General features: G+C 41.7%; 1 protein-coding gene across 4 annotated transcripts in view; it reads left to right on the top strand.

The window, feature by feature from the left end:
• The window catches only part of PLEKHA2 (pleckstrin homology domain containing A2), a 122,044-nt gene that overhangs the window by 70,373 nt on the left and 27,884 nt on the right, over positions 1-23,787 (top strand). For all 4 annotated transcript variants that reach the window (XM_075601211.1, XM_075601213.1, XM_075601212.1 and 1 more), the window contains 4 exons: positions 5,937-6,062; positions 6,955-7,107; positions 11,468-11,536; positions 12,868-12,938. In XM_075601211.1, coding sequence (XP_075457326.1) covers positions 5,937-6,062; positions 6,955-7,107; positions 11,468-11,536; positions 12,868-12,938 — 419 coding nt within the window. The remainder of the gene's footprint in view (positions 1-5,936; positions 6,063-6,954; positions 7,108-11,467; positions 11,537-12,867; positions 12,939-23,787) is intronic.

Raw genomic sequence — 23,787 nt, 5'->3', positions numbered from 1 at the left:
AGGAGAAGACGGGCCACAAGCTTCCTGTGATATAATTTTAGATACATTTCAAGACTTCGAAAATGATTATATTTCAACATGTTTGCCAGCATTTATTAAACATCTGCACCATATATATTTACATGAACTTAACGGGCAAAAGAGGCCCCGTGCGCCACGTGACCGGAGGCGCGGATCCAGAGGGGGTAAGAGGCCCCAGGCACTGTGCACCGCGCCTCGCCATCCTCCCAGCCGGAGGCGCGGATCCAGAGGGGGTAAGGGGCCCCAGGCACTGTGCACCGCGCCTCGCCATCCTCCCAGCCGGAGGCGCGGATCCAGAGGGGGTAAGAGGCCCCAGGCACAGTGCACCGCGCCTCGCCATCCTCCCAGCCGGAGGCGCGGATCCAGAGGGGGTAAGGGGCCCCAGGCACTGTGCACCGCGCCTCGCCATCCTCCCAGCCGGAGGCGCGGATCCAGAGGGGGTAAGAGGCCCCAGGCACAGTGCACCGCGCCTCGCCATCCTCCCAGCCGGAGGCGCGGATCCAGAGGGGGTAAGGGGCCCCAGGCACTGTGCACCGCTCCTCGCCATCCTCCCAGCCGGAGGCGCGGATCCAGAGGGGGTAAGGGGCCCCAGGCACAGTGCACCGCGCCTCGCCATCCTCCCAGCCGGAGGCGCGGATCCAGAGGGGGTAAGGGGCCCCAGGCACTGTGCACCGCGCCTCGCCATCCTCCCAGCCGGAGGCGCGGATCCAGAGGGGGTAAGGGGCCCCAGGCACAGTGCACCGCGCCTCGCCATCCTCCCAGCCGGAGGCGCGGATCCAGAGGGGGTAAGGGGCCCCAGGCACAGTGCACCGCGCCTCGCCATCCTCCCAGCCGGAGGCGCGGATCCAGAGGGGGTAAGAGGCCCCAGGCACAGTGCACCGCGCCTCGCCATCCTCCCAGCCGGAGGCGCGGATCCAGAGGGGGTAAGGGGCCCCAGGCACTGTGCACCGCGCCTCGCCATCCTCGCGCGGATCCAGAGGGGGTAAGGGGCCCCAGGCACTGTGCACCGCGCCTCGCCATCCTCCCAGCCGGAGGCGCGGATCCAGAGGGGGTAAGGGGCCCCAGGCACTGTGGACCGCGCCTCGCCATCCTCCCAGCCTGCCCTGACCCACCTGTTGAGGAGACCTGCCATAAACCAGCGGTGTTTACAACTTTGCTGTTCTATTTTGGAAATAGCCCCTCATGCTTCATTTAACTAAACTTCCTTTTGACAATAACCCGTACTTTCCAGCTCTATAAACCGTTGAAAACCTCTCACGCCAGCTGCTGCTCGTTTTTGCTACCGATTTGCTCCAATGAATAGGACTACATGTTGTTTCCCCTTTCAGGGCCAAAGTTAGACTGAGAGAAAAAGGGTCAGATTTATAATAAAGATGATTGGTAAGAAAAATTAAATAGATTGATTTAAATGCTATAATTTATAGATGAATATGTTTATATGTGTATTCCTATTATCTGCAGCAGGGCTCTTTAAGTGGCCAACTCCTTCCCCTTGCACTTTCGCTCCCTTGTCATTTCCTGCTAGTTGCTTATGCAGCGAAGGGCATTTTTTTCCGCTGAAAGTTAATATAAAGTGTATGGTACAGATGTTCAAAATGCTTATGAAATGATTCCATATTATCATTTTTCATGTATGAAATTACATTACTCCTTTGAAAACTAGTTGAAAACCTCTGACCTACAGTATATCAAATGGGAGTATAGTCAGTATACAAGTGTATATATTATATTGTGTGTATTTAGAAATATATATATATATATTATATGCAGACCTGCCTAAGACATGCAGATGAGCATATAGTTATATTTGCATATTTGCTTTCCTGTGGAGGGTTTTTGTCACTTTTTTTACTCACCATAACTTAACTCAGTATTATGGTTTAGCCTATCCCATAGCCTCTCTTGCATTCCCAGTAAAATCAACCCCACACTGATGAGACCCATCAAGGTCGAAACGGCTGTCTGTGGGTGGTTTTCTGGGTATGCACCTTAACCCTGGCTGTGCTCAAAGCTGTGACCATGCAGCAAGCTTAAGCCTATAGGGAACCATGTTAAAAATGGTTATTGAGGCAAAAAGTGACACTGTGTGTTCATTTGCATGTCATTTCCCAGAATCCCTTGCTGCAGTGGAAGTGCTGTATGCTGGGTGATAATGGGAAAAGGCGGGGTTGCAGACCTGCCTAAGACATGCAGATGAGCATATAGTTATATTTGCATATTATATATATATATATATATATATAGTATCTATACTTACGTACAATACGGAGCAACAGAAAAGGGGGTTTTCTCCACCACATACAGGAGATTTTACAGTTTCAACATGATTTACTAAGCAAACAGCTAAAAAAATGCACAACGAAGAGCTTAACCCCCGAAACGTTGTTTTATTAGCTGTTTGCTTTATATAAAATAAAAAACAAATAGTCAATACCATTCTGTGGCTAACGAAATGCTTTTACTTGTGCGAGCTTTCGAGATACACTGATCTCTTCTTCAGCCGATGTTACAATTGATTAAGTCAAAAAATTCTTAGAAACAAGGCAACTGGAATGTTATCTGTGGGTAAAGCGTACCCCTCCTCCTGTGCAGTATGTGATTTATGACTTAGGGTGTTAAATGGTCCCTGAATGCTTGTGATGTAAGGGAATGCCTGTGTATGTGTGTATGTATGTGCGCGTGTGTGTACGTGTGTAAATCTTAATTAATAAAGCGCATAGTGTATACAGCGCTTTACAAAAGGTGTGTGTATATATATATATATATATTTTCATTCAAAATTTCAGTCCTCAATATAGGCCCTCCAGCAGGGTTGTGTGGGGTCCTATATTGAGGACTGAAACGTTGGATTTTTTTTTTGTTCCAATACACTGATATTTGCACTTACCTGTGATGTGCTACTTTCGTCTTTACTTTGAGCTATGGGTTGGGGTAATGTATACCTCTATGTGAAAATTATATTGCGTACACCTACATTAGGTGTGCCTACTGTGATCCCATTTCTGATATATATGTATATCTTTATTTATACAGCACCCATAATTTGCTTAACGCTTTACTTAACAGAAGAGACAATACAGTACAGGGATATATATATATATATATATACATACCACCATTATCCCCAGCATTCAGCAGACCTGCCTAAGACATATGAATGTGCTCACAAGTGATCTTTTTATTTGCTATATGCAATATGGTGGAAGTTTCTTGTTTCCTTTTTCACCAACCATAACTTAAAACGTGATGGTAAACCCTACAGTCTTGAAAATGCAAAGCCAGCAGAACAACCAACCTCACACTGATGATTCCCATTTAGGTTGAAACATGTCTGTGAATGGTTTCTCTGGCTTTGCATCCGATTCCCATGCTGTGCTTTAAAGCTGTGTTAACAGCGAGCATTGGCTTATATGGGCTCCATGTAACAATGGTTTTTCAGACAAAAAGTGGCACTGTGTGCTCATTTGCATGTCATTTCCCAGAATTCCTTGCTGCAGTGGAAGCACTGTATGCTGGGGATAATAGTGATAGGCAGAGTTGCAGACCAGCCTAAGACATGTGAATGTGCTCTCAAGGGTTTTTTTTATTTGCTATATATATATATATATATATATATATATATATATATATACATACATACATACATACATACATCCTTGCCCAGCTTTTACATCAGTGTATGGTTTATGTACACAACAGCCTTGATTTACCTTGTCTGAGGGTGCTGGTGGTGGTCGGCTGGGCGATGACACAGATGTGCGCCAGAAGCTTTTATGGTACAACAACAATCTTTATTCAAGTTCCAGGGCATGGAAACACTTCACTTGTATATACAATCACGATTGTCTTAGTTGTACCTTATTTCATCCATACCGCTATCACTCTTGATACAGGTCTTCCCTGGGTGCCCACTCTTGGTAGATGCATCCTCTTGTTACTGTACTTTCTTTATCTTGTGGACCGGGCCCCCATTTTTAGCAACTTCCGTATGGTCCCTTTTACTGCGGGCCCCTGCTGAGATCCTGGCCTATTCTTTGTACATTACTATTACTCTCCAGCCCTGTTGTGGAACTGCCACCTCCTCAGGGGAAATGAGTACTGTAGATGGGGATCTGCTTGTAGGGCTTATCCCCTGAAATCTTGGGGCCTTCTCTGCTTTGCCCACTGTGGCATGTCTGCATTCCCTCTCTGGGACATGCTCTTCTCTTATAGCCATACTATGGGATTGTAACAGATGGGGTACTGTCCCCATCGGAAACACAATAATAGGAGGGCCTGATCTATACAATAACTGTGGGAACACATCCCCTAGCTCTACTCCCCGAGGTTCCTCTTCTCCTGCCATGCTGGAACTTTCTCGTTTTTTATACCTCCTCTGACACTGTACCTCTGTGTCACCACAATGTGGAGCTTAGCATCCACTGCTCACCATTAACCACTTGTATTACTCCAGTAAACACACAGAGGGGGGGGGTTACATATATATATATATATATATATATATACATACACACACACACATATATATATATACACAAACATAATGTGAGTGTGATATAGAAATTAAAGATATATATATTTTTTGGCTGTGAAGTTCTCGGTATAGTGAAGTATAATACCAAAAAGTAAAGGTAAACTAAACAAAATAATTACATGTCAGCGTGTGGACATTGATCCTAGTGAGAAGAGATTAATTAGCAGTTGTATGTGGGAGGCAGACAGCCTGCGGGGTGAAAGGTATGAAATTCTGATTGTGCTAATTATACTGTGCTAAAATGGGCCCTTATCCAGGATTGTGTAACTGCCGTCTTCAATCATTCACGTTTAGCAAACCTTTATTTTAAGCAGAGGTGAGGAAGTGTGAGCATTTGCCAAAAAAACTGTATTATTCTATATTCATAATCTATAATACTATAATTATTGATTTGTTCTCTCTCTCTCTCTGTACTGTCCTCTCTGTTACCTCTCCCTGTGACTGTCACTTTTTCCATCTTCTCTGCTTCTCAATATTACAGTACAAATAATATAACTGGTATACCTAGCGCTGCATCTGGATTTGCATCACTAATCTATGGGGGTAGCTGATGGGCTGGCTGAGCCTGACTTCAAAGCACCTTCGTTTTTTTGTTTTTTTATTTAAAGATCTCCCCATACTGTACAATACGTGGCCTGTTTTGCCCTCTCTAGTTTTATAACTGCTGTCAGATATGAGATTCCCCCCCCGCCCCTCAAAAAATAGCCTAAAACTTAAATGAATATGGCTGCTAACCACCTTTCATTTAGGGAATCTTAGTAGACCCTGAGTAGACCCTTTTAAAGAACCTTCTCTGAGAAGACATTTTTTTTTCCTGATAAAATCCTTTGTAGTTTGGGAAACAGCTCTGTGCGGCCTGGTAGAGTAGACAAACGGAGAAATAAACCGCAGGGGTTAACATGTGGACACCGTTGCTGGCTTTGAGCCATTTTAAGTAAAAATTGAAATAAAATCGTAAAAGGCTAGTAAATAATAATAAACTTGGTGACGGGCTTTATGGGCGTGACATGGGACTCACTTCCGGAATAGGTCCTGTTGGCAGTCCTGCACCTACACAGCAGCTGACGTATATAAGAGGCGGATGTTGACGTTCAATAGGTTCATACTGTTGAAGTTTAAATAGGGTGGCTTGTGAGAAATAGGGAGACCTATAAGGCATCATTGCACATTGCAAAAGTTCCAAGGACTCGGTGTCCCGAACAGCTTACAGTCTAATACTGATGCCTGAGGCACAGCAGGATAAATTAACTCTCCCCTCGCATACACAAAGAGTTGAAACTGGTGCCTCTAACCAGACCTTCCCACTTCAGAGACCAGTGTATTTACACCAAGGCCACTTTATCTTCAGATTATCCTCTCTGTTTGGGTGTTTTTTCTTCAGGTACCCAGGCCAGGCCCTGCTCCCCAACCTGAGACAGGACCGACTGCCGCCTCAGAGGCGATACTGCAGGCCGCGTACAAGACGGAGATAATCGGGGGGGTCGTGGTGCAGACGCCAATCAACCAGGTACGAGGTGTAGCTCCATGATTTCTTCCCATTTCTACAACCGCCAATTAATGGAGGTTAGATGTCCAGTCTCAAGATGGTTGTTTCCCTCACACAAATGTAAATACCTGCCATATACGCCAAATAACATGGCAGCCTCATGCCTGCATGGGAAGAAGGCCACGATAAAAATGACTGCATGACTCATACCAGCCAAAATGTCCACCTCAGGCACAGTAGTCGAAATGACTGGTTCATGCATTCAAACATCAAACTGACCTTCTGATGCACACGAGTCACAAACAGTGATGCCCTCAGATTGTAGCTGTCAGTCAAGATGAATGCAGGATGAATGCCAAAGGCAAAATTAAAATGGCACTGCACATGCCCATCAAAATGACCGCCTGGTGCACACCAGTCAGAGTAGCTGCAGGAATGACAGAAAGGAACATGGCCATCTGATGTATGCAATTCAAAATGGCCACCTAACTTATGCTTAGAGAATAATTGGTTAACGGAGGAAGAAGTGTGTAGGCGGCCTGATAAAAATAAAGTAAACAAGGCACCTGGCCCCGGTTTGCATGCAATTGAGGGTTCTTAAGGAGGTAAGTTCAGTAAAACTTATCAACACTATATACTTGGTATGAAAATCCTTTTAGGAAGTGTCGGATGGGACTAATTTATATATACTTTGCATATCTCTTTTCTCTTTTGAATTTTTGTTTTAACAAAACGGATTCTTAAAAATTCGTCCGAAAATGGATTACTCTCTGGCAAAAAAATGTTTGGGAAATTGTGGATTGGCCTTTTTGAGAGTGATCCTTGGAAATTCGTGGACCAAAGGAACCGGCTGATCCAAATCTGCACAAAACAATTCGCCCTTCTCTGCTGATTTTCCTCTTTTCTTCCTTAGAACAGGGGGGATAGTCAGGAAGCGAGTCGGGTCGAAGTCCCCATTCACGCCGCTCTCCGACGCACCCAGAGTCAGATCCCGCTACCCGTCACCAAGACCTCGCTGACTCGGTCAGTTCTGAAAAGTGGATATTGCGTCAAGCAGGGAAATGTGGTAAGAGCTGTCTATATGCTGTGAGATCTACTACCTGTATTGTTTGTTTTAGAGCGTCAGCTCTTCTCCTTGTATTGTATCTGTATTAGAGCATCAACTCTTCTCCCTGTATTGTACTATATCTGTATTACAGCATCAGCTCTTGCCTCTGTATTGTACAGTATCTGTATTAGTGTCAGCTCTTCTCCCTGTATTGTATCGTTATTAGAGTGTCAGCCGTGTGTGTACACATGATCTAATATTGTTTCTTTATATGAATTAGAATATATTGTGTGGATGTATAAAAAAGACGGGGACTCAGTGCAGTGTGCAGGATTAATAGTATAATTTTAATTTACTGGGATCGATCCAGCAGGTAAAGTGGTGAAATGGGAATGACTCCCCTATAAACGGTTACTCCCCCCTAGGACTAAAGGGAAATAATGACAGGGACATGCTATGTAGGTAACTAACCCCATCTTTATAAAACAAAATCCAAATACTGTATTTAAAAGTTGTTTTATTTTTCAACTTTTAATGTCTCCATATTAACTGAATACTGTGGAGTATTTATAGAATTTTCTCCTAGCCTTTTCTGTGATAAGAAACAGAAGAGTTACTCCGCTCTGGTGCTGTCCTAAAGGAATAATAGCTCTCTTGCTGCCGTCTGCCTAAGGGACTCCACACCCCCTGAAAACGTGAGCTCCTGGAAGGGAGCTCACAGATAAGAAAATATAACAGGCAGAATGGCGCACTGAGGGGCAGAGGACCTGTTGTTTTTTCTCTTCAGTGATAAGACTGTTTGTAATCCTGTATATTCCTGGAGATTGTTCATCCTGAGTCTCTCTTTTTGATGTAGTAATTGACCACTAATGGCCCTGATATACTGTATCAAGCAGTGGTAAGGAAAACTGGAGTTTTTCTCTCCAAAAATTAGTACATTTTTCGTCAAAGAGCATGCAAGTTGACCAAAAATGGAGAAGGAGCAGCTCAGTGAGTAAAGACACTGACTGGCACTGAGTTTGAAGCAGGGGAACCTGGCTCGATTCCCGGTGTCTGCCCCTTGTGATCTTGGGCAAGTCACTTTATCTCCCTGTGCCTCAGGCACCAAAAACATAGATTGTAAGCTCCACGGGGCAGGGACCTGTGCCTGCAAAATGTCTCTGTAAAGCGCTACGTAAAACTAGCAGCGCTATACAAGAACAAATAATAATAATAATGATTATTATAACAACTCCAGTTTTCTTTACCACTGCTTGATGTATCAAGTCCAGTGTGTTTAAAGAAATTAAGGGGAAATAACAATAATTGCCAGAGAACATTTGCGTTAAATTGAACCAGAGAAAATAGAAACAGGCTTATTGAATATTTGTAAGGAAACTGAATACTTGATAATACAATTGATAAGTTGTTAAAAGAAAAGAAAAAAAACTAGTTGCACTTTTTCTTTTGCACAATAAGTGCAATGTAATCTGTAAAGTGCTTCCTGGAAGTGGTGCTGATATCCAGAAATGCTACATGTTAAGCATTGGTAAGGAAGCTCTTTTATAGCTAAGGTTTGTAGAATGTGGCTTCAAGAAACTAGAAATTAGAAGTGAAGACAGGAGTCTATTTCACGGTGTAGTACAGGGGTGACCAACTCCAGACTTCAAGGGCCACCAACAGGTCAGGATATCCCTGCTTCAGCACATTTGGCTCAATCAGTGGCTCAGGCAAAGATTGAGCCACTAATTGAGCCACCTGTGCTGAAGCTGGGATATCCCTATTACCTGACCGGTGGGGGCCCTTGAGGACTGAGGCTGGCCACCCTTGGTGTAGTATATAACTGTATATACAAAATGACACAAAGTATCGAAATGCACAATGTTTGAATTGGCCATAAGCTGATCACTTAGGAGTTTCTCAGAGGCTGGTCTTTGCAGAGTCAAAAATGTTGTGGAGTCGATCCTTTTATGGGTCACGTATGAGATTGCCGAGCTTCTACCCGCCGGTTCTAGAACCCCCGCGTCGCTCTCTGTTCACCGGTATTTGGCTCACCCTCGTGGCTTTTCGTACCCAACACATTTCGTACTTTCATCAGTGATGTGAGTCTGAAAACGCAATGCTTTGTTTCATTTTCGATATAATATACTACACAAATGCGCTTCTATCTTCTAGTTTTTGGTTGCAGTCGTCTGTGCTGGAAGGCATCAGTGGAAAGCAGCACGGAATACATAATATAAATATATATATATATATTTTCATGCTTGAATGTTTTTCTCTATGTAGTTTTTAAAAATGTTTTGCTCATTGAAGGCAATTGTTTGTGGCCAGCTATTTATCTATACATGCTTATACTTTTTCAGAAGACTATCTTTTTTGAATGAATGAATTAATTGATTGGTAACTTTTATCTGGGTATTTATTTAAAAAAAAAAAAAAAAAAAAAAGTTTTTAGTTATAAGATATATTTTTAAGAAAAGAATATAGTTTAAGCTCCCTCCAGCCCCCGGCTTCAAACAGGAGGCGAGAGGATTTCTAGTCGAAGTAACATAGAGGTCCTGTGCCAGATTGGGAAAAGATCTATATTTACTAAATTAATTAATAATACAACCTGCAGTTTATATTCTGCAGTAGGTCTACTTCTAGCTTTTCATTTGTTCAAAATCTTCATTTTTGTTGCGGAGTTTTCACCCGGTTTCACCCAGTTTTATTGTTTCGCGGGCATCATGGCGCCCGCTGTTGTCTTCATGTGTGTTGAATGGCAGCAGCCATGTAAACCTCCGAGGTACTGTAGGCAAATCTCCATCAACTGAATTCAAGGACAGAATTGATGGCGGTTATTCATCAAGCTCCGTTATGGGTTATCGCAGCCATTCAAGTGAGATTTAATGCCCATTCGGAGGCACTAATTCCTAACGGAGCTGGATGAATCTGAGGGTCAGATGGGGGACGCCCCCCAAATTAGAGGCAAAGGGATTTGGCAATGGTAAAAAGAAAGGGGAGATTTATTTTTGTGGCAAAGCTCTTTGCACTGGATTTTAGAAAGAGCTATGTAATATTTTAATACTGTAGAAAGGGGCAGTGAATGTGTTAATAGTAAGGGGCAGTGACTGTTTTAATAGTAAGGGGCAGTGAATATTTTAATAGTAAGGGGCAGTGAATATTTTAATAGTAAGGGGCAGTGAATATTTTAATAGTAAGGGGTAGTGAATGTTTTAATAGTAAGGGGCAGTGAATATTTTAATAGTAAGGGGCAGTGAATATTTTAATAGTAAGGGGCAGTGAATATTTTAATAGTAAGGGGCAGTGAATATTTTAATAGTAAGGGGCAGTGAATATTTTAATAGTAAGGGGTAGTGAATGTTTTAATAGTAAGGGGCAGTGAATGTTTTAATAGTAAGGGGCAGTGAATGTTTTAATAGTAAGGGGCAGTGAATGTTTTAATAGTAAGGGGCAGTGAATGTTTTAATAGTAAGGGGCAGTGAATGTTTTAATAGTAAGGGGCAGTGAATGTTTTAATAGTAAGGGGCAGTGAATGTTTTAATAGTAAGGGGCAGTGAATGTTTTAATAGTAAGGGGCAGTGAATGTTTTAATAGTAAGGGGCAGTGAATGTTTTTATAGTAAGGGGCAGTGAATGTTTTAATAGTAAGGGGCAGTGAATGTTTTAATAGTAAGGGGCAGTGAATGTTTTAATAGTAAGGGGCAGTGAATGTTTTAATAGTAAGGGGCAGTGAATGTTTTAATAGTAAGGGGCAGTGAATGTTTTAATAGTAAGGGGCAGTGAATGTTTTAATAGTAAGGGGTAGTGAATGTTTTAATAGTAAGGGGCAGTGAATGTTTTTATAGTAAGGGGCAGTGAATGTTTTAATAGTAAGGGGCAGTGAATGTTTTAATAGTAAGGGGTAGTGAATGTTTTAATAGTAAGGGGCAGTGAATGTTTTAATAGTAAGGGGCAGTGAATGTTTTAATAGTAAGGGGCAGTGAATGTTTTAATAGTAAGGGGCAGTGAATATTTTAATAGTAAGGGGCAGTGAATGTTTTAATAGTAAGGGGCAGTGAATGTTTTAATAGTAAGGGGCAGTGAATGTTTTAATAGTAAGGGGCAGTGAATGTTTTAATAGTAAGGGGCAGTGAATGTTTTTATAGTAAGGGGCAGTGAATGTTTTTATAGTAAGGGGTAGTGAATGTTTTACTAGTAAGGGGCAGTGGCTTTCAAAAATAAAATGGATATTCTTTAAAAACACATTGGAGTGAAAGTGAGAAAAAAACAATAGTGGTACTTTGCGTGTGAAAAGAAAACAGAATTGATATTACTACTACTCCCACTTATACCATCACACTGGGGAACATTGCCATTAAGGGAATTGCCGTTTCATGCAGTTTTTCCCCCCTGCACAGAGGAAAAGCTGGAAAAGAAGATATTTTATCTTGGATGCTTTATCTATCAAATATTTCAAGTGTGAACAGGTAATTATTTGCCTAATCTGCACCATCTTCATATAACCCTCCCTCTAACTCTTCCTAATGCTCCATATAACCCTTGCTGTAACTTCTCCTATATCTCCATATAACCCTCCCTGTAACTCCTCCTATATCTCCATATAACCCCTCCCTATAACTCCTCTTATTGATCAATATAACCCCTCTCTATAACTCCTCCTATTGTTCATATAACCTCTCCTTATAACTCCTCCTATTGCTCCATAAAACCCCTCCCTATAACTCCTCCTATTGTTCCATATAACCCCTCCCTATAACTCCTCCTATTGCTCCATATAACCCCTCCCTATAACTCCTCCTATTGTTCCATATAACCCCTCCCTATAACTCCTCCTATTGCTCCATAAAACCCCTCCCTATAACTCCTCCTATGGCTCCATATAAACCCCTCCCTATAACTCCTCCTATTGCTCCATATAACCCCTCCCTATAACTCCTCCTATTACTCCATATAACCCCTCCCTATAACTCCTTCTATTGCTCCATACAACCCCTCCCTATAACTCCTCCTATTGTTCATATAACCCCTCCCTATAACTCCTCTTATTGCTCCATATAACCCCTCCCTATAACTCCTCCTATTGCTCCATATAACCCCTCCCTATAACTCCTCCTATTGCTCCATATAACCCCTCCCTATAACTCCTCCTATGGCTCCATATAAACCCCTCCCTAGAACTCCTCCTATTGCTCCATATAACCCCTCCCTATAACTCCTATTGTTCCATATAACCCCTCCCTATAACTCCTCCTATTACTCCATATAACCCCTCCCTATAACACCTCTTATTCCTTCATATAACCCCTCCCTATAACTCCTCCTATTACTCCATATAACCCCTCCCTATAACTCCTCCTATTGCTCCATATAACCCCTCCCTATAACTCCTATTGCTCCATATAACCCTCCCTAGAACTCCTCCTATTAATCCATATAACCCCTCCCTAGAACTCCTATTGATCCATATAACCCCTCCCTATAACTCCTCCTATTGCTCCATATAATCCCTCCCTATAATTCCTCCTATTGTTCCATATAACCCCTCCCTATAACTCATATTGTTCCATATAACCCCTCCCTATAACTCCTCCTATTGTTCATATAACCCCTCCCTAGAACTCCTCCTATTGCTCCATATAACCCCTCCCTATAACTCCTCTTATTACTCCATATAACCCCTCCCTATAACTCCGCCTATTGTTCCATATAACCCCTCCCTAAAACTCCTCCTATTGCTCCATATAACTGCTCCTTTCCTCTTTCATACATAAATCCTAATGTGTCATTTATCTTTTAGGATCGGGAACCTCTGCGTTGCATATACCTTAAGGATATCTTGAAGACCCATGAGTGTCTCGTTAAATCTGGGTAAGTACAGACTGCTTTCACAATCTTGCTTTCTATGGTAATAGGGTCTGGGGTACTGTGGTCTGATATGGAGTCTCACACACAGGATTCCCATCAATAGGGTTATTGGCAACTCCCTCTTCCGTTGTAGGAAAGGGACTCACATTGTATAAGGTAAGAGAATTATTGGCACCTCCCAAATAAGAAAAAAAGTATGTTTTCCCACACAAGGCATTATTATAAGTAATTAGGGTCAGTGTTACTCTTATGTAAAGAGAGTGAGTCTCCTGAATGCAGGGGTGGCCCTCTCCAATCCTCTATTTGGGCCACCAACAGATCAGATTTTAAGGATATCCCAGCTTCAGCACAGAGACAGTCCAAGACTGAGCCACTGATTGAGCCGCCTGTGCTGAAGCAGGGATATCCTGAATACCTGACCTGTTGGTGGCCCTTGGGAGCTGAAGCGGGGCACTCCCAGCCTAGGGTATGGGAGTCCCATATAATGGAAGGTTCCACTGATCTTATAGGTATGAGATGTCCTTACTCCATAAAAGGGTTGTGTCAGTCACCCGAATACATTATACTGTACTGTATGTATCCTTTTATGAGATGTCCTTTCTCACATAAAACACGGTGCCAATGACCATATGAAATCGTACAGTGGGTATCCCTACGAAAAGGTGCCCTTTTTAATATAGCAGATAGGTGCTACTGTACTAACACTGAAATTCTGCTGAAAGGACTCATCTAACACCTGTGTGATTATGTAGAGGTTTCGCTGCGTTATTTCTGACTAATGGGATATATTCGTGACTCGATAAAAGTGGTTACTTGTCTCACTGCCAGTGTCAGGTGAGAGAGCAGAGATAACACATCCTGTGCTCTGTGGTTTAAACTGACGTCAGTACGAAGAGCTTAGTGCCGGTACTAAGAGGAAAATGCATTTCACAAGAGCTTACTACTCTGTATAATTATGCTGAGAATCTAATACACTTCCCCCATTGATAATGTAACATGCAGCACTGTATAATGATGCTGAGTATCTCTATACACTTTCACCCCCTGATAATGAACATGCTTCTCTGATGCTGATTATCTTTATAGAATTCCACCTCTTGATAATTAATTAACATGAATATATATATATATATGGAAACACAAAAGAAAAAGATACCTCTGAAATAGCACTCAGACAAATAATTGCAAAAATATAAAGGGTACTTTAATTAAATTCAAAAGATAACAGAAAAACAAACAGCTGACCAATGAACCCGCCTGACTATAATAGATTAGTGGACAAAAGAAAATAACAAAAGTTAATGTATACAAAACCCAATAAAAATAAAAGAAAAATTGATGCCCCAAAGAATAGACCTAACTCACTGAAGGAAAAAGTAATTTCCTGCAGTGAAATAAATCAGACCGGCCGGTCCCAAGGAATATTGCTAACTGAAGGACATCATACAAAAAGGTCAAAGATACAAACTAACAAAAGCATACAATCAAAGAAAACCATGGTGCTGAATTGATGACAGTTGAAGTGTTAAAAAAACACTATAGTAAGCTGGTTGCAGTACAGATGAGATTAATAAAAAAGCATACATATACAAAACTTCATTTAGTAACCCAAATACATAAAAATACAAATAAGATGGGGAAACAAATGAGAGGTAAATAATCTGAGATACTCAGCTCCTGGAAAACTGAAGTACTGCAACCATCAAACAGCACAGCAAAGTCCACTATTAATGTCCAAGGATATAGGACATAGATGAAGGTTCAAAATAGAACATAGGCAGGCAGGGTCAGCAGCAGCAGAAATTAAAATTAGCCCACTAACGCGTTTCGCCCACAAAGGCTTCCTCACGAGTGGACTGTATATACTGTATATATATATATATATATATATATATATATATATATATATAGCCCTGTTTCCTTCTGAATACAGTATACCACCAATGCTAGTGAAAATTAAGTGCAATATAGCGCTCGCGTGACAACCTAAATAAATTAAACTAATTAAACAATATGTGACAATGATAAATAAACCTGTGTAATAGAGTCCGAAAAAGAGTCCTTTGAGCTGCCCAAAAAGTTGCTCTGGTTATCTCACAACCAGTGATGGATATGAGCGTGGTAAACCTCTTGTAGCGCTGAGGAAAGGAGTGGCCTGTGAAGTTCAAATGGACTGTGGAGATTGTCCTGTTCGTTGAATTGTTACCTCAAGAAAAGGGAGACAAAATATGGAGAGACACTACAATAGTGCATTACCCAAGAAACATAAACATTGGATATGTAGACTGAGCAATTTAATAATCCAAATTGGAAAGATAAGTGTGTACAACTGAACATCAAATAGTAAAACATCTGAGTGCCGGAGAACTCTGAATAAAACTTTGCTCCGCCGATAGGAAAAATTGGAATCCTACTCACCAAGGGTGACTGGGACATACGCCATTAAATATTTGGTCTTTAGCTGATCAACACCACTCGCAATGAGGTGCAACATGCCAGTGCCTCGAGGAGATCCGCCTTCTGTGCTCAAAGTCCAATACTTCCGGAGTTTCACCGATCGGCTCCTCTGCTGACGTAACCGCTAGTGTCCACTGCTACGGTGTCCTTGCTACGCCAAAATTGTCCAACGCGTTTCGAAACTCCTAATTGTGGGTTTCTTCGTCAGGGATGGGTACTAGGTGGGTATGTGCTCCTAAATATACCCAAAAACTTTCAAATCAAGCAATTAGTTTAAATAGATTATTGGTTAACGGCCATTAAGACCGTTATAGTCTTAGAAATCATGAAATTCATGGAGTTTTGAATAATTAAATGGTACATGCATTCATATTTACAACAAAAGATTTCATACATGAAATACTTAAATATCTAGTCGTCCTGTTAACAGAACCCGAGCGTTACAAATACATTAGACTTTAACCATTGATGGCTCATTGGTTAACCAGTCTATAGAGAGGCAGAGTAATTTAACCCACCTCAATATATTATAAATTACATGACAAACAGTATCCAATATATATATTACTCGGATTTGCCAACCACAGACGGCTAGATACATCTGAGTCAGACAAATATCAATTGATTTTACACAGAATTATACATTAATAATTAGCAAACAGATACAAATGTAACGATAATACAGTATGATTTTGTATAATACATTAGAATTCATCATAGGATATTGGAGAGGCACTTTGATATGACGGAAACTTGGAGATAATTTACTGGAATAACTATTAGGCTCACTCACACCTTGTTTTATGGTATTCTCAAAAGAATAATAATAACCAAAACCAATTTATAATGTATTAAAAATTATAAATAATATATATAACTTATATAAAAAAATTATATATCTAAAAATGAATAGTAATACACAATAAAACAACTAAAATGACATAAATCAATAAGTGACTTATGTAGAACCTCATATACGGTCACCATATAAAACTTCATAAAGGAAGGCAATCTTAAAGGAAACCGGCAGATCAAGATAATTGTAATGGGCAATAACAATCAGATGTATAATACCTATTGACCAACAATTCTATTGTCCAGACATATACCTTGTTGATCATTTTAGAAATGCTGATAGATCAAATTCTATATTCAACCCATGGGGGCTCAAAGTTTTCAATTTGAAAATCCCAAAAGATTCTCTCTTGGAGATCAGATTCATTTTGTCTCCACCACCAATGCTGTGTAACCTGTTGGCTCGCAGGGCCTAAGACTCTGCCACGAAGAGCCTGGGGCAATGTATATGTAGGGATAATCTCTTACCAGGTGCAGCGCCTCCACATGCGATGGCTCCCAGCAGAGCGGGAGTTGTTCCTCACAGGACAATAATACAGTACTACTCACACAGCATGTAAAAGAAACAGCTGCTTTACTAGCGGTAACCATAACCAGTGGTTGACAAATCCCCAAAAAATCTACTCGCCACCCAAAAAAATCTACTCACCACCTAGTACCAAACGTGTGCTGCTTGGGCCAATATTTACTCGCCCGGGGGTTAAATCCACTCGCCCGGGGCGAGCAAATGTATAGGTTTGTCGAACACTGACCATAACCATGCATATATCATTCCTATCAATGTTACTCTTCAATGAGACACAATAACTAACGTGTCTCGCAGGACGCGACCCTTCACCGTGTTCCCACACCTTGTCCAACACCCCACACCATAAACCCCCAAGGTAAATGTATGTGTGTGACTGCGCAGCCACTAATATGGACAATGTTATAGTTGGTGCACTTTATTGGATGTTACCTGCCGAGCGCTCCTGCGCTCGGGCCCGCAAACGGTCTTCACAAAGGATCTGACGACGTGGAGCTGTCTGTGATGTCCTCCGGGCCGATCCCACCCGGCGACTGATGGTACTCCTGGAGAGGTCTGGTCCGAATCCTCTGGGATGCAGCTGTGACAGTCTCTGTGTCCGTAGCTACACACACTAACGTGACAGGTACCTATTCTAGGGCCTGTCCCTATATTAACTAGACTTGACTGGGACTCAGGGCCTATCTGGGCCTGGGGGTATGCGGGCCTAGTGTAGAGGCTACTTGCCTCTCTACACACTGAGCTCCTACCTCTTCCCCTACCCGGTCTTCTCTGCCCAACGTGCTCCCCTGCGCAACCTCCTAACCTCTCCCTGCTCAGTCTCTTCACCCTATTGGCTCCCGGCCGTCACCTACAGAACTACTGCGCATGCGCAAATACAGAAATGGCGGCGCCCTGGACGCTCGGGCCGCTGCGGAACCTCCGGTGCACCGGAGCGCTCCCTGCAACCTTCCCTAACTCTCACCACAACGGAGGTGAGGGTCAGTCTGGGGGACCTGGCTACATTATATATATATATATATAGATATATAACCTGGCCCTACTACCTCCTTCCACATTACTGTTGGAACTACGATCATTCACCCAGTAGCCCAAGCACGCTGCCTAGGGGTCACACTCGACTCCTCTCTCACATTCGCCCCTCACATTCAAAACATTTCTAAAACTTGTCGCTTTTTCCTCCGCAATATAACAAAGATACGCCCTTTCCTCTGTTGCTCGACTGCTAAAACTCTGACTCAGGCCCTCATTCTCTCCCGTCTTGATTACTGTAACCTCCTGCTGTCCGGCCTCCCTGCCTCTCACCTGTCTCCCCTACAATGTATCCTAAATGCTGCTGCCAGAATCACTCTACTCTTTCCTAGATCTGTCTCAGCATCTCCCCTCCTGAAATCCCTCTCCTGGCTTTCAATCAAATCCCGCATCTCACACTCCATTCGTCTCCTCACTTTTAAAGCTTTACACTCTTCTGCCCCTCCTTACATCTCAGCCCTAATTTCTCGCTATGCACCATCCCGACTCTTGCGTTCTGCTCAAGGATGTCTTCTTTCTACCCCCTTTTTATCTAAAGCCCTCTCCCGCCTTAAACCTTTTTCACTGACTGCCCCACACCTCTGGAATGCCCTTCCCCTCAGTACCCGACTAGCACCCTCTCTATCCACCTTTAAGACCCACCTTAAGACACACTTGCTTAAAGAAGCATACGAATAGCACTGTGAACATTCTGAACACATGATACATAAAGCTTGGCCCCCTGCAGACGCACTTACCAGAACTCCCTCCTACTGTCTCTGTACGTTCTACCTACCTACCAATTAGATTGTAAGCTCCTCGGGGCAGGGACTCCTCTTCCTTAATGTTATGTTTATGTCTAAAGCACTTATTCCCATGATCTGTTATTTATATTATCTGTTATTTATTCGATTACCACATGTATTACTACTGTGAAGCGCTATGTACATTAATGGCGCTATATAAATAAAGACATACAATACAATATATATATATATATATATATATATATATATATATATATAGAGGAAAAGAGAAGAGAGAGCGCACGCCCATAGCGTATAAAAGTTTTAATGAGGGGGAAGGGGGAGAGAGGGGGGTAAAAAACGCACTTACAAAGATGCAATTAAAATCAAGCATATGTAATATATAATCACCACCATCCGGTTTAACTGTAGACTCTTGGGGCAGTCCCAGGCTCCGTTGGTAAAGGAGCAACGTCACAGCAGATTCCCAGGGCTGGTAACACCATCCGGTCAAACTGCAGACTTTTGAGGCCGTCCCAGGCTCCGTTGGCAATGGAGCTCAGTCCCAGCAAATTCACAAGGCAGGTGTGCTATGTATAGTCCAAGAAAGAGGTCCCGTATGGTGCCTGTAGCACTCGCGCCTGGATTAATACGCTCCAGCGCTTAGTGTAGACTCCAATGTCTTTGCGTCTGACGTCACGACGCTCCCTGACGCGTTTCGTCAGTCACGGCTAACTTTCTCAAAGGGATATCATGAGAGGGGGAGGTCCGGTATTATATAGGCAACCTCCTGGTGGTAATTAAGAGAAGTCCCCTCCCCTACTCAACTGCAATAGTTTATCGTACTGCTGCACACTTATATACACACATATGGATGTAATACAACAATTAACCTAAAAAGATTGGAGGAGATAGTGAGAGTAAAAACAAAATTAACACTTTAAATACCAGTCTAAATCACAATGCTTTTGGGATGAATGGCATATATTCTGCATATATACACATAATAACAGATCATTATATATAAAAGACCATAAATGTACACCATATGTATATTACCCATAGACTGGTATAACATTGTTCATAAGAACAGAAAAAAAAAAAAAAAAAAAACAGAAAAAAGAAAAAATCCTAAAGGTATCAGACCAGTATAAACACATACAACCTGCATGTGACTAGGATTAGGATTTTTTCTTTTTTCTGTTTTTTTTTTTTTTTTTTTCTGTTCTTATGAACAATGTTATACCAGTCTATGGGTAATATACATATGGTGTACATTTATGGTCTTTTATATATAATGATCTGTTATTATGTGTATATATGCAGAATATATGCCATTCATCCCAAAAGCATTGTGATTTAGACTGGTATTTAAAGTGTTAATTTTGTTTTTACTCTCACTATCTCCTCCAATCTTTTTAGGTTAATTGTTGTATTACATCCATATGTGTGTATATAAGTGTGCAGCAGTACGATAAACTATTGCAGTTGAGTAGGGGAGGGGACTTCTCTTAATTACCACCAGGAGGTTGCCTATATAATACCGGACCTCCCCCTCTCATGATATCCCTTTGAGAAAGTTAGCCGTGACTGACGAAACGCGTCAGGGAGCGTCGTGACGTCAGACGCAAAGACATTGGAGTCTACACTAAGCGCTGGAGCGTATTAATCCAGGCGCGAGTGCTACAGGCACCATACGGGACCTCTTTCTTGGACTATACATAGCACACCTGCCTTGTGAATTTGCTGGGACTGAGCTCCATTGCCAACGGAGCCTGGGACGGCCTCAAAAGTCTGCAGTTTGACCGGATGGTGTTACCAGCCCTGGGAATCTGCTGTGACGTTGCTCCTTTACCAACGGAGCCTGGGACTGCCCCAAGAGTCTACAGTTAAACCGGATGGTGGTGATTATATATATCACATATGCTTGATTTTAATTGCATCTTTGTAAGTGCGTTTTTTACCCCCCTCTCTCCCCCTTCCCCCTCATTAAAACTTTTATACGCTATGGGCGTGCGCTCTCTCTTCTCTTTTCCTCTATAGATATTCTATGGACGTGGTTAGTCCATATTGAGAGCTGCCGGAGACCCTGCATACCAGCACCTATACCATTCATTGGACTATTTGAGGACTGGTTTATCCTTTTTTGCATGTTTTTTAATATATCATATTGTTCATGTTTTCTGGGCCTGATAATATTATAGGTCCCTATTACTATATGTGTGTATGTATTGCTTATAATTGAGGTATTTATCCCATATTGTTATAGCATATATATATATATATATATATATATATATATATATATTTTTTGTACATGTTCCTTAGAGGCGCAGCTTTTTTCTTTTTTATATATATATATATATATATATATATATATATATAAGCTGTATGCTGGGCGATAATGGGGAAAGACAGGGTTGCAGACCTGACTAAGACATGCAAATGAACATACAGTAATATTTACAGTTGCTATATATATATATATATATATATATATATATATATATATATATATATATATTATTTTATCATACCTATCTCTAATACATTTGGATGGATTTAAAATGATCACCCTCTGGTGGTGAAATGTGCTATTTGCAGCTTTTTCTGTCCAGAGAGATGTGAAATACAGTATTAAGAATACATCGTAACTGTAATTGTTATCGTAACCAAGCATTAGCATAACATCCTAAGGTAAAAATTTTATATACTGATTTGTGATATACTTTGTTAGAATTTTCTGTGTATAATCTATTAAATATTCTGATATGATGTCATAAATTGCATTAGTGAGAAATGTAACAGGGAAGATGTGATATGTTGTGACATATTGTGATATCATAAATGTGTAGACACAGCTAGGAAATGAAATCGGAAATCTGTAATATATTGTGACATACTGGGCAGCATTGTTGTCAAATGATATGGGAAAGCTGTGATATATTGTGTAGCATTGTTATCAAATGATATGGGAAAGCTGTGATATATTGTGTAGCATTGTTATCAAATGGTATGGGAAAGCTGTGATATATTGTGTAGCATTGTTATCAAATGGTATGGGAAAGCTGTGATATATTGTGTAGCATTGTTATCAAATGGTATGGGAAAGCTGTGATATATTGTGATATACTGTGCAGCATTGCAGTGAAATGATATGGGAAAGCTGTGATATATTGTGATATACTGTGCAGCATTGCAGTGAACTTGCAGTGAAATGATATGGGAAAGCTGTGATACAGTATATTGTGCTACTCTATGCAACCAAGAATTGTAATTAAATGATATGCAAAAGCCATTATATGTTGTGATATATTGGAAAAAGCAAGAAAAGTTTTACTTAAAAACAGTGCATCCTGGAATGTATCTGTGACTGAAGCCGATCCCTCCCCCCTATGCAGTATGCGATTTATGACTTAAGGTGATAAGTGGCACTTCCCTGTGGAAGGTCTCACATTGGAACCGAAGCGTTGGAATTTTGTGCTTTGTTTAATACATACCTATTTACTACATTTACCTGAGTGCTGTCTGCTGATTTCGTGAAAACGGTATCGTATATTTGTCTATTTCTTATGGGATATGCACCTACCTATATCTGGTTGCTACTGCAGTGCTGACTGTGTTGAGATATATATATTTTTTATTATTTTTATTTTGATAGATTATGATATTTTTATATGTAGTGATACAATACACCGTGCAAGCATTGTGATTCAATTATATGGGAAAGCCGTGATATATGAGACACATTGTGCAACTATTTCTATGAACTGATATAGGAAAGCCGTGGTATACTGTGATACAGTATACTGGGATACTGTGCAAGCATTGTAATTAAACTATATAGGACAGATGTGACATACAGGCATACCCCGGTTTAAGGACACTCACTTTAAGTACACTCGCGAGTAAGTACTGTACATGTCGCCCAATAGGCAAACGGCAGCTCACGCATGCGCCTGTCAGCACGTTCTGAACAGCAATACCGGCTCCCTACCTGTACCGAAGCTGTGCGCAAGCGGGGAGACTATAGAACGTGTTACACATGCGTTATTTACATCAGTTATGCACGTATATGACGTTTGCCGTACAGTTCATGCATCAATAAGTGGAAAAAAAGTAGTGCTTCACTTTAAGGACATTTTCGCTTTACATACACGCTCCGGTCCCATTGCGTACGTTAATGCGGGGTATGCCTGTATTGTGTTACATTCTGCAAGTATTCTTACTAGAAGAATTGTTGTAGGGAAACTGGTGCGGGGTCGGCTTTTCCACCGAATCCTATACTAATTCTACTATTAATGTGAGTTACTATTATTTTACTGTAATTACTGTACTATTAGTTTTTGTAATATTACTAACATTATTTGAATGCTAATAGTATAATAGTAATAATATTAGTGTGATACATTGCTATATATCCTGATATATTATACTATGCATGTAGTGCTTTTTTATGCTGTAGGAAAGCTGTGCCAGATTGTGTTATGGTGCATTGCGTGATGTGATTATATATGGGGCTATTACCTGATATTGAGTTGCATAAGTAGCCCCTGTTCCCCCCTGCCACGGAAGATATGGCCACTAAATGGGTATTCCCTGTTCACCCTGGCAGTGGGCACCATAGGTTTAACTCCATCTTCAGCTTAGTAGGACAGGAAATTTAATTCTTGCAGGCAGGCCACATAGGTCCCTCCCACTACCTGCAGATTAGTCATTTTCCTGTCCTACAGCTAGGAGCAGGTTTTGTTATTTTGTCAAATTAGGATTCACCTGACTGTAATTAGAGCAGTTAAGCCAGGGAATCTCAGCCTCTCTTGTCCCTGAAGCTCCGATCGACGTGCCCTGGTGGGTATGAAGACGGAGGCCTGTGCGACTGGGCAGTCCCACGGAAGCATCTGTGGAACGCTGGGGGCAGAACAGCACGGCTGTTTGAGCAGCGGAGGGTCAGCATGTACTGCACAGGCATCTAAGAACGCAAGCGTTGTGGGAGACACAAGCCGGCCGGGCGTCCCAGGCAGGGGCATAGCGCGTGCACATTCTAGTGTGCGCGTGCTGCGATCCCAATGGCGCGTGCGTAAGGACTAAGAGCTCCGATTGGCCTGACGTCACACTGCGACGGCACAAAGTGTGTGAGAGGAGCTCTGAAGCAGCCAGAAGAAATCAGGCAGAAGAAATCAGCTCCAAGAAGCTGAAAGGAGCGTGGAAGCCAGCATGGATACTGGTGGAAGCCAGCATGGATACTGGTGGAAGCCGG

Source organism: Ascaphus truei, chromosome 5 (genome assembly GCF_040206685.1).
Source record: "Ascaphus truei isolate aAscTru1 chromosome 5, aAscTru1.hap1, whole genome shotgun sequence".
Classification (NCBI taxonomy): Eukaryota; Metazoa; Chordata; class Amphibia; order Anura; family Ascaphidae; genus Ascaphus; species Ascaphus truei.
The sequence above is the reverse complement of the archived record's forward strand: the minus strand, read 5'-3'. Positions and strand labels throughout refer to the sequence as shown.